Genomic DNA, 12,970 nt, shown 5'->3' on the forward strand with positions numbered 1-12,970 from the left:
TGGCGCCTGCCTTTGGCCCAGGGCGCGGTCCTGGAGACCCGGGATCGAATCCCACGTCGGGCTCCCGGTGCATGGAGCCTGCTTCTCCCTCTGCCTGTGTCTCTGCCTCTCTCTCTCTCACTGTGTGCCTATCATAAATAAATAAAAGTTTAAAAAAATTTAAAAAAAAAAAAAAAAAAAAAAAAAACAGACTGAGTAAAGGCATCTCCTTGTGATAAGAATTAAATGAGATCATATATGCAAAATGTTTAACAATGCCTGATACATAGTTAATAATAGGTACCTTATTATTTTTTTAAAGGTTTTATTTATTTATTCATGATAGACATAGAGAGAGAGAGGCAGAGACACAGGCAGAGGGATAAGCAGGCTCCATGCCAAGAGCCTGATGCGGGACTCGATCCCGGGACTCCAGGATCACACCCTGGGCCAAAGGCAGGCGCCAAACTGCTGAGCAACCCAGGGATCCCCGGTACCTTATTCATTTTTAGAAAAACAGTTGTATTTTCAATGGGCTTACTTCCTGAACTTTATCCATGCTCATTCTTCACCTTATTGAAAACTTAAATTTCTTCTGAATGTGTTATAAAGCTGATTATCATTCAGTTTTTGTATTCATAACAGTATTTATAGTCTTTTTGAACTATTCTGTAAAGGGAAAATAATCATTCTAAATAATATTTTTAATAATACTCATTAAAGATCACTGGATCTGCCCAGTACCATGTAGAGTGGTACATCCAAATATTTTACCCCTACTTCATGAAGCTTATAAAAAATGATGTATTTGTAGAGGACTTGGAATTACCTAGGGAAACTGGGCAAAGCCAGAGTCAATAAGCTCAGGGACTTGGACTATGCCCAGCACCTGACCAGCCCCCACCAAAGGAATGAGATCCTCAGTCCACCGAATCTGTTCATAGAATTTTGGAAGCTATAATCTGTACATTTGCCAGACAATACTTTAGAATGTTTAGTCTAAATAATTTAATTCATATATCATATAGCTCATAAATTGTCTCCATACATGATCCAGGTCCACAGATTATAAATGTTTTTGTCCTAATCAGAGACTGCTGAGAATAGCCAGATTAATGATAACATCATCACTAAAGCCTAAACAAATGTTCATCTCAGACACTGCTGCCATTATGATATTCTTAATGAATTTTTTTCTTTCTTTTTTGTAAAGAGTCAAAAGAATGTCACTTGAGCTGCACACTCCCCAAATGACTTTTGTTTTGTTTTGTTTTTTTCCCAAATGACTTTTTTAAATCAAAGTTTTCTAGTAAAATACTCGCATTAGAGCAAACTTTAAAAGAAATTCCATATGCTCCATATCCCCACTTTCTAAATTATGTAACTCAATGTCTTTCAATCTTTTAAACTATAAAGTTTTAAACTTTATAGTAATCTATAATCTTAAACTATAATCTTTTAAACTATAAAGTCAGATTCCTTTTTTTCAAAAAGTTTTCTCTTCACTGCCATTAATTTCTTAAATGAGTAACAATGGCATATTACATGACTGGTGTGTATACATGAAACATTTTCATTTAAAACTGTTTCTAAGAAAGCATCAACAAACCTAGGTTTCCATACATATTTTATCAAATCTATGGACATTATTGTTCCAACAGAAAGTCAGATGCTAATAATATAGATGGACCAACACTCTGAAATGACTTGCTATTTTCTAAAATAACATTAGTAACAGACCTGAGGAGTTGGTGGTTCACTTCCATTAACACTGTCAGATTTCGTGGCTTGGATGGATGCATTCTAAGAAAAACAAAGAAACATCATAAAGAAAAGGAACAAAAAGCTAAACTGTTAAAACTGTTAAGAACAAAAACCAAGTACCAATTAAATACATTTATCAAACAAAATTAGTTCATTTATTAGAATGTTTTCATGCAAGGCAAAACTAGTATGGTGAGTATTTAGAAAATTTATTTTGCTATATGTAACTAAATAGCAAAGATTAGTATATAGCAAAATTTATTTCAAGCTAATCACATGCCTCTCCCCAATATAATGTCCCCAGTTTTTCCCCCCATGACAAAATTAACATCAGGGATTCAATTAGCAAAAGTCATTCAAATAGACAACTATCCAGAAAAAGAAACAATGTCAAGAGTTCCCTATGATAAAAAAATACTCAAAGTTATTTGGGCTAAGACCTGAAAAATATCTTTGTAACAAGAAATGGAAATGCCTCATTCATCTGAAACCAGCAATCTAAATGAAATTGTTAAAGCAATTTTCAGAAAAACTTATAATTAAAAAATCTTCCAAATAAGAAAGTAAATGTTCTAAATTAAGTGACATCCTACTGATCACAACATACTGGCGTAGGTTCCATGATAATGAATGAGATTCTTAGAGATTCAAAATTCTATACTGCATTCATAATACTATGACCAAAATTAGAGCTACATAAGTAGCTCATGATAAAATAACTTCTAAGTTTTAAACAAAGCATTAGAGCAAATATTAGCCACTATGTTTCAGTAACTTGGTAGCTAAATAACACATTTCCCATAAATTTCCAAAGCCGACCAAGGAAGGGTCAAATAACTGACCTTACTTATTCTTAAATAGAACTGGATATTAATTCTTAAATATAAGTATCAGCTTTGCAAGTGTTCTCAAATTTTTGAACTCTCATTAGATATTTGATACTAAGAAATTATTAATTTTTAGGTGTGATAAATGTATTATACATTTTTAGTCATTATCTTTTAGAAATATATACCAAAACATTTAGATGGAATAAGGTTTCTGAAATTTGCTTCAAATAATCCAATAGAGATGGAGGCATGGGAAGAGAGGTAGGTATACATGTGTGGGGTGGACGGTTAGAGAATTGCGAGGGTATAATAAAATAAGACAGCCTTGAGTTAACAGATGATACTGGGTAATGGATACCGGGAGACGAGGGAGAGTTCTTATACTGCTATTACTATTTCCACTTCCATAATGTATTTGGATTTTTCTCTAACAATAACTGAAATACCTTCTCCTTCTAATATAAAAAGAGTGTGGGTGTAGAGGTTGCTTAAGATTCTCTCTCCCTCTTCCTCTGCCCCCCTCCAACTACCCCCACCCAGCTCTTGTGTGCACACATACTCTTTAAAAATAATAATAATTATTATCAAATTATATCAGTCCAAGACATTTTCCTTTGAGTTTTACTGGGGAGAAAAGTTGGGGGAACATAACTTTTATCTTCCTGTTCTCTGACATTTCAAATAATTAAGTTGTATATATGGCTATGTCTGTGTAAGCATGATAATTAATGCTTGCTGGCCCTTAAAATATACTACACTACACGCTATAAAATAAAAAACATACTTTGTTGAGTTCAACAAGTCTCTTGGTCCATAAGCTGAAAATTGAGACAGTCAAGTTATGGAGAAAAGAAATGAAATGGTTCCCTAAGATATTTAAGTTAGGAGCAAGAGTGGCAAGAGAATCCATATTAAGTTACTTGACACATGACACAAAAAACTATTCTATAATTGTTTGACCTCTCACCCTATCAAACAAACACAACCTAATATTTAAAAACTTTTCCTCCCTGCATATGTATTTCAATATATATATCATACCATATATCTAAATAAATGCAGGACAGCTTAAGGAGAGTATTTGCTAAGGTACCTTGTAAATTTAAATTAGGAAGCAAAATTAAAGATTTTGTCACTATCTGTAATGCCTTCTTCATTTCTGCCCAGCCAATTCTCATTTACCTTTTAACTTTCAAATGCAGCTTCTTTTATGAAGCTTCATATCGCTTGCTTGAGGGCTAACACATTCCCTATGCCTATATTTTCTTCTATGAAGGCTTAATTCCTTTTTATTGTAAGCATATGTCTCCACAGTAAACTATAAACTCTCAAAGAGCAGGAACCCTGTATCTTCATCTTGGTCCACAGGACCTAACTTTTGCCTGACTGGTGGTGAGGCTCAATATATGCTTGTCAAATCCTTACACAGTTACTTCTTTCGGTATAAAAAAAAGAATTCTGAAGTCCTTCCAGAGAGAAGCTCAACACATGTCAATACTCAACTGTCAGCAATACTTTCTCCTGGGAGCAATTCTAAGACAAGAGAAAAATTATTATAATCTAAAGTGTATTTAATTTAAAAGCACATACAGGTTCCCTGTCAGAATTGTCTTCAATTATGTTTTGTTCAATTTTCAACAACTATTTACTGACTGCTGAGGACTAAGCAATTTTTAGAATTTGGGGTCGTTTTTTAAAAAAACTGAATTAAGTAAAAGGTATCAGCTGATGAACACAGAAATAGACTCTCACTAAATTTGTATTCCATTTTACATTATGCTATGGTTTCTCTTTGTTAAAGAGAGAGAAGTTTTTATCTGAACAAAATTTAAATAAGATGAATGAAGACAGTCTACTTAAATTATTTTTAAATAGTTATAAAGCCTCATTAGCATTTTTCACAATAGAAGAGGTACTTAAATTACTTTTATATATGGAAGTGGGTCACAGAGAAGCTTTTTTTAAGTCTCTGTTACTGTAACATGAAGTATAAAGTAATATCATTTTGTATTTTCTTTTTTTTTAAGATTTTATTTATTTATTCGAGAGAGAATGTGCAAAAGTAGGGGGCAGAGGGAGAGAGAAGCAGGGTTCCACTGAGCAGGAAGCCCAATGTGGAGCTTGATCCCAGGACCTCAGGATCATGACATGAGCTGAAGGCAGACTCAACCAACTGAGGCACCCAGAGGCCCCTCATTTTGTGTTTTTAAAATAAATTGCTGGGATCCCTGGGTGGTGCAGTGGTTTGGCGCCTGCCTTTGGCCAGGGACGCAATCCTGGAGACTCGGGATCGATCCCACGTCGGGCTCCCTGCATGGAGCCTGCTTCTCCCTCTGCCTGTGTCTCTGCCTCTCTGTCTCTCTCTGTGTGACTATCATGAATAAATAAATAAAATCTTTAAAAAAATAAAATAAAATAAATTGCTAAGTTATCTTTAACTGGGACTCCGGTCTCTTTCTCAAACCAGTTTTGAAAAGAGTGACATATTACTTGTAGCCAAAACCAAGGAGAGACCCTTTGCCCTGAGATCCAAACTATGGTGCCTCAACTGTTTTCTTCTCTAAAACCAAGTTCAGAATGTAATTTAGGATTGCTACTGACTATATACAGACCAAATCTGTCCTGGCTGCATGGATTAAGTAGAGAAATGTTCTAATTTCATCATAAGCTACTTAGTAAATTAAATCAATTCTTGTCGTTTAAGAAAACCTCAATCCGGGATCCCTGGGTGGCGCAGCGGTTTAGCACCTGCCTTTGGCCCAGGGCGCGATCCTGGAGACCCGGGATCGAATCCCACGTCGGGCTCCCGGTGCATGGAGCCTGCTTCTCCCTCTGCCTGTGTCTCTGCCTCTCTCTCTCTCTCTGTGTGACTATCATAAATAAATAAAAGTTAAAAAAAAAAAAGAAAACCTCAATCCTAACTCACTCAGTATCCAACATACCACAAAAAGCTATCTTTACTGGGCAAAAAATATCTCTTAATTTCCTAAGTTAACAACTTAAGATACATATGAAAACAGTGCACTTTCTCAAACTGAAATTATATACAAGATTCAAAATTGTATGAATTCACTGAATTGGAAAATAATGAGTAATTACTTCCTTTCAAATGTTTAATATATAGAAAACTAGTACTCTCTCAAAATAAGATGCAATTATTTATTACAGTAGAATCTACCTACCTACACAATGTTGTTCAATTATAGATTTACATATAATACTTTTTTTCCTTAAAATATGAATCACATCTCAAAATATTCTTGGCCTCCTACCAATAGTAGAACAGAGATTTCTAGCAAAACATACCATTTTTAGTTAAGCAAATATTCCCTAAAGAGAAAACTTAGAGTTTAGATCAGGTTGAGGGTAGTCTTCACTACATTAATGAAAAGTGTTATTTTATTGTTGTTAAAAAGCTACCAGAAAACACACCAGCCATCAGAATTCAGCAATTCACTCTGATTTTTTAGAGCAGGGTTAGCAACAGGGTACTGAGGATGCTTTGAGAGACAGTCAGTGACAAGCAGCAGAGATTTGCTTCTAGAATTACCAAATTACTTTGCTTCCCCACAAAGGGAATGCAGAAAGCGGTGGAAGGACTCACCACACTGTCAGGCTCTGTTTTAGGCTGTTTGGAGGAATCCAAAGCAAAGATAGTATACTCAGAGAGAAAAGCAGGCTCTGCTATCATCCCGGCTAGTAGCTGTCTCATTCAGTGTAATAAGTAGAGGTATAAAAATAAAACAAATAATGAAAAACAGATAATAAGGGCATGTTGCAAACTGTTCTCACCACGCAGCATGCACAACACTAATGGCCTTGCACCATCACAACTGCTACCATCTCTCCACCAACAGAAATAACAAGTTGCTGCAAAGGTCAGGAATGGAGAGGAGTCGAGCTGTTCAGAATTTCAAAGCCCAACTTTAACCAACTGGCATACAATGATATATGCAACAGCCACCACAGCATACCACGTGTCTGCCAATTTGGTCTAAGTCTCTAAACTAGTAAGAACCATATGGTAAAGAACACAAAGCCTTAACATAACAAATACATTCAAAATAATAGCATTGAAATTTATGGGGAGGACAAAATACATAAAATTTTAAATAATCATTTACTTTGTACTTAGAAAGTTTTCTCCAATATGTACAGAAGAAACTTTAATTCTTTTAGTATATATTCTCTTCCGTCCTTCAGTCTTCTTTCAAAAACTATACACCAAAATATTAATAATCATGAATCAGATTTAGAATAAATTATAATTAAAGTGAACTTTTAAATGAAAAACTGCTGAAATCTGAATAAGCTCTATGGGTATCACACAGTTTACCAAGGTCAAATCCCTTGTTTTGATAGCATACAATAGTTACAGAAGACATCTTTGGGAGAAAATGGGTAAAATATACACAGGCCCTCCCCTAAAAGAAATTTTATCATGTCCTGTAAATCTATGATTATTTCAAAATAAAATAAAAACTAAAAAAAAAAAACCAAAAACATTCTTTTGCAATCTTAACACAGCAAGTAATGTATATTATTATGTTATATATTACATATAATAAAGAACTTATATCAGAAATGTTGCACAACCTTAAGAACTTACACTTTTCATCTTAGTACTATAGAGTTATGGATATTGACTAGAGCCTCCACTAACTCTTCATCTGGTCCTAAAAGTTGAGTATTAGTGGTGTACTAAAATGTACTAGATGCCTGCTTGGCTCTGGCTACTCATCTTATCCAAGTTTCTATTCTTGCTGAAAATTTGAACTCCTCTGGGAATTCAGAAAGGTCATCCTTGGAATGGATGTGATTTTAAATTAAAGGCTATACAAATTTACTCTTCTTAGGCTTCTAAAATTAACATTTGAAATGAAGTCACTCTGGCCCACACGACAAAATAATTTAAAATTTCACAGAGTGTTTGAAGTCTAACAAAAAACAAAACAAAACACCCACACACTCACAAAAATTGATGTCCAACAGAGAAAAACATGTTGACCAAACATTTCAAAGGAAGATGCTACCAAAAAACAATTTACACTCATGCCCTTAGCCCAAGTAAAAGCCAAGTGTATCAAAGTTAGTTTCCATTGACAGCTACCTCAAAACCTAGACCCTTTCTTCCCACTTGCTGTCCTTGTCATTTGCTTCTTATGCCTATGAAAATCTTACATGGTCAGTTCCCAAATATTCTCAATCAAATTCTGTCTCAACTCCATGTCTCTCAAGCTCTGCTCAAATTCGAATCCAAATCTTGTAAGAACTTAATTCACCTCTTCTGTGGTCCTTAGAAGAAGCCATCTGTTGAACTAACACTGTCTGACCATTTGTGAAGATATATACAACTCCCATTAGAATTCTGAAGGCTTTTTGATTTTTCCGCCACATCTCTTACTCTTACATATATATATTTATCTCTATGTGATTTTGGTGGAATTACTCAGTATTCCTTTTGAATATCCTAATTTTCCTGTGATTTGGGATCTGTCTTGAGTTTTATTCTGATGTATGTTTTTACAACAATTTTTTTTCACTTCAAGGATTTCTAATTGGTTCTTTTTCCTACCTACCTACTTTTGTTTTAGTCTGTTTTTCCCCACAATTTTATCTTCTTTTTCAGAAAATCATTACTTCATGTATCTTACGAAACATATTTGTTTTAAAGTCCTTTCTAGACTACTCTTTTCTAGGATAAACTTATATGCCAATTCCTGTTTTTAATGGCTGCCTTCCTAGCATTTGCTTTAGAATTTTCATATACAGGTTCACTTTGAGGAGGTATCATCTTTCTCCTTCCTTCTGTACTCCTCTTTCCTTATCCAGTCAATCTGACTCCCTAGGCTCCAGTTTGAGTTTCTTGCCCGATGGCAATACAAGGGTTATCACTGACTCAGTCACAATAAGCCAACGTGAGGTATGCTTCAGTTCTTGGTCACGAGGCCTCCCTAGGGACAGCAGTTTTTCATAATGGGCCACAGAGAACTATAGGCAGCAGTTAGCAAAAGCTTTTCTCAACCTCTTTCTTCCAGTGTTGGGAGCCCCACTCCAGGTCCTGGCTTGCAGCACTATATCTAACTTTGGCACCACAGAACCCTCCCAGTCCTTCTGAACCAGAGTTCAAAGAGAAACTTAAGTCTTAATGACCGCCCTAAGGCATGCACTAGCATTCACTATAAGTAACAAATTAGCATATCTCCTATGAATTAATGTAACTCCTATTAGAGGAGGGTCTCTAAAAAGTTTAGTACTTGGGCAGCCCTGGTGGCTCAGCGGTTTAGCACTGCCTTCAGCCCAGGGCCTGATCCTGGAGAGCTGGGATCGAGTCCCACATCAGGCTCCCTGCATGGAGCCTGCTTCTCTCTCTGCCTATGTCTCTGCCTCTCTCTCTCTCTCTCTCTCTCCTGTGTCTCTGCCTCTCTCTCTCTCTCTCTCTCGTTCCCTCTTTCTCTGTCTCTCATGAATAAATAAAATCTTTAAAAAAAAAAGTTTAGTACTTTAGCAAGTATGTATAAGTCTCTCTGCCATGACAAGAGGAACTCCTGTTTCTATCTTCCTAGACACTGTCATATACAGATGTCAGCTGTACTAAGGTACACTAAACTCACTGTTTTTATTTCCAACAATGTACATTTTAAGAAGTACTTGTCATAATATACCAAAGATACAAGAATAAAATTGTTTACAACATGACAACAGCAGCAGCAGATGAAAAAATATTAATTCTGTACAGACCATGGGTAAACTATTTTGAATAAATTCAAGACCACAACTTAAGGCCCTATTTTGTCTATATATATATTATATACACACACATACACACACACACACACACATATATATTAGAATATATACTAATATAAAGTCTCTAAACAAAAAAGATAGTAAAAAAGCACCAGATGTTAACATTCCCTTGCCATAACACCACTGAAAAGACCAACAGTAATATGAAGATGGGAAGAAAGTTATATCAGCCTAGGCAACCAGGAAGTAGCAATATGGATTCAAGGTATTTTTGTTTAATCTGAGGGCACCTGAGACTTGAGAAAAATAAGTTATCAAAGATCAACTTGCTATTCTAATTCTGAAAATGCTCAGCACGCTCAACCAGAAAGTAGAACCATACTGGTTCTTTAAAAAGATATAAATATTTAGCATAACTGGCAGAGAAAAACATAAGACTCATTATTACTAATATCAGCAATGAAAGAGGGGAAATTACTACTGCATTTATAGAAATAAAAAGGATTATAAGATAATGCTATGAACAACTGTATGCCAACAAATGAGATACTTGGATAACAAAGACAAATTTCTAGAAGGATAGAAATCACCAAAATTGACTCAAGAAGAAATAGAAAATCTCAATAGATCTATAAAAAGTAAAAAGACTAAAAAAAAAAAAGTAAAAAGACTGAATTAGTAATCAAAACACTTCCCAAGAGGCACCTGGGGTGGCTAAGTCAGTTGGGTGGCCAGCTGTGGATTTTGGCTTGGGTCATGATTTCAGGGTCCTGGGATCAAGGCCACATCAGGCTCAAGACTCAGAGGGGAGTCTGCCTGAGGATTCTTTCTCTCTCTCCTATCCCTGTGCCCCTGTCCCAGTGCATACTCACTCATGTGCACTCTCTCAAATAAATAATCTTAAAAAACAAAAAACAAAAAAACACTTCCCACAAAGAAGAGCCCAGAATCAGATGGCTTCACTGGTGAATTATACCAAACATTTGAAGAATTAAACTAATCTTCACAAACTCCTCCCAAATACTTCCCAATTCATTTTATGAGGTTAATATTATCCTGATATCAAAACCAGACATCACAGAAAAGAAAACCACAGACCAACATCTCTTATGAATATAGACACAAAAATCCTCAACCAAATACTAGCAAATCACCCAGCAATAAAAGATGTATGCCATGAACCAGCAGGATTTATCCCAGGAATGCAAGGTTAGTTTAACTTCCAAAAACCAATTAATATAATATACCATATCAAGAGAATAAAGGACAAAATCACAAGGCCATCTCAATAAACACAAAGAATACATTTGACAAAATTCAACACTGCTCTGTAAGAATACTCAACAAATTAGGAAAGGAGGGGAACTTTGTCAACATAATAAAGGCAATTTACTGACACCAACAGATAACATCATACTTAATGACAAAAAAACTAAATACCAAAAAAAAAAAAAACAAAACAAAAACAACTAAATACCTTTCCCCTAAGATCAGGCATGAGACAGGTACGTCTGCTTTCACCACCTCTGTTCAACATTGTACTGAAAGTCCTAGTCAGAACGATTACGAAGAAAATGTTATAAAATGTAGCCAGATCAAAGGAAAATATAAAACTACCTCTGTTTGCAGATGACATGATCTTTTACATAGAAAATACTAACTAATCTATTAAGTAATTATTAGAACCTATTAAATGAGTTCAGCAAGGTTGCAGGATACAAGACCAATTAACAAAAATCAATTTTCTCAATTTTATTTCTAAAGAGTGACAACAGCAAATTAGAGAGCAGGTAAATGTAGATATCACTCCTTCCTTCAAAAGTTCAGCAAAAGACAGAGGGATAACATCCCTAGGGCCTTAGTCCATATAACAGTCCATCTGTTTCCCTCCCTTCATGTAGGGACCTAAGCAGAGTAAGTGGAGTAGACCTTCTCATCTTCCATGCTGCCCCCAGTATCGACTTAACAAGCCCCTACGATGCACAAAGCACATGCTAGGAAATTTACATGCTAGTAAATCTCCACAATTTCATAAGGCAAGTATTATTTCTATTTGACAAAGAAAAAATCTGAGTTATTGAAAAGTTAACTTCCAAAGGTCCTTCAGCCAGCAAGTGGGAAAGCCTGGATATAAATTCAGGCTCACCCAAATGACTCCAAAAACCATCCTCATCTCAAAAGTCTATATTTGGTCTTACTCCAAACAAATTACACAAACAGATTTTCATACTCAGAAAAATCATTAGATTCAGCCCCAAAGAGCAATGTCTGAAACATGCTACAACACGAATGAACCTTTAAAACATCATGCTAACTAAAAAGAGACAGACACAAAAGGTCACAAATTGTATGGTTCCATTTATACAAAATATCCAGAGTAAGTGGATCCATAGACACAATACACAGATTAGTAGCCACCTAGGTTGGAAGAGAGGGAGCATGGGGAGTAACTGCTTAATGAGGATGGGTTTCTTTTTGGGGATCATGAAAATGTCATAGAACTAAAGAGATGTGACAAATGTACAATATTGTGAATGTATTAAATGCCACTTTGAAACTATAAATGTTATATAGAGGAATTTAATCTCAATCAAAAAACATCATCAGAATGGAACAGAGGATAGGAGGCTACGGTAGCTTCATTTGCCCTAGTCAATCTTTCACATGATCCTACACTCTCTACTGCTCTTAAGCAGCCAGCTCTAGAGAAGCAAAAAAGATTCATCTCAAGCAACAAAAGGGGAAGGGAGCTCTATGCTGAAGATAACAAGGCTATGCCTAGGATCACTGGGAGAAAGAAGATGGGTCAACTGAACAGACATGCCATTTGTACAGGATGATGGAGTGCCAGAGGTCTATGGACCTTAGCATCAGTGCAAATTCAGTCTGTTCTCCTTTGCCTTCAATGCCTGAATCATGGATGATTTTTTATATCCTTATAAGAAAGCCAGCAACCAAAGACAGATTTATTTAGATTTACTTATGGTATTTACTAACACAGGAAAATAGTGTTATATATCGGGAGGTATATAAAATCTTTAATTGCCCAGGAAATTATCTTAACAGAACTATCTACTTTTGAAACATTCTAGATAAGAAAGACTTTACTGTATCTACTGGAGAGGTAGACAAATATTTATATTTTGAGTTACCTCCTCATTTTTTTTTTTTAAAGATTTTATTTATTTATTCATGATAGACACAGAGAGAGAGAGGCAGAGACACAGGCAGAGAGAGAAGCAGGCTCCATGCACCGGGAGCCTGACGTGGGATTCGATCCCGGGTCTCCAGGATCGCGCCCTGGGTCAAAGGCAGGCGCTAAACCACTACGCCACCCAGGGATCCCTTAAACCTCCTCATTTTGTTAAAAAGGAACATTATAACCTCTAAAATAGCCAATCAGGATCCTATCCTTTATGAGGTATCTTCCAACTCAGAGACTTAACAAAAACAAAAACAAAAACAAAACCCCAGGGAGTGGGAGGATGACTAAAAAGTAATTCTTATATAATTCCCTTTTAAACAAGAACTTAATTATGAAAATAGAAAGTCCTTTAATTGTGTAAAATAAACTGAACTAAGGTTTACATTATACTGGTCAAAAATACCTTTTAGAGTTGTCAGAAAACACTTTTTTTTAAAGATTT

General features: G+C 35.5%; 1 protein-coding gene across 7 annotated transcripts in view; it reads right to left on the reverse strand.

Annotated features, from left to right (window-relative positions):
• Positions 1–12,970, reverse strand: part of GOLGA4 (golgin A4) — a 123,931-nt gene that overhangs the window by 88,577 nt on the left and 22,384 nt on the right. For 3 of the 7 annotated variants that reach the window (XM_072793389.1, XM_072793388.1, XM_072793391.1), the window contains exons 3-4: positions 6,178–6,276; positions 1,720–1,782 (exon numbers count right to left, since the gene is read on the reverse strand). In XM_072793389.1, the coding sequence (XP_072649490.1) occupies positions 1,720–1,782; positions 6,178–6,276 (162 nt within the window). Of the gene's footprint in view, positions 1–1,719; positions 1,783–6,177; positions 6,277–12,970 lie in introns of those variants that run through there. The other 4 variants (XM_072793394.1, XM_072793393.1, XM_072793392.1 and 1 more) reach the window with 2 other exon arrangements.

This window comes from Canis lupus, chromosome 22, assembly GCF_048164855.1.
Source record: "Canis lupus baileyi chromosome 22, mCanLup2.hap1, whole genome shotgun sequence".
NCBI lineage: Eukaryota > Metazoa > Chordata > Mammalia > Carnivora > Canidae > Canis > Canis lupus.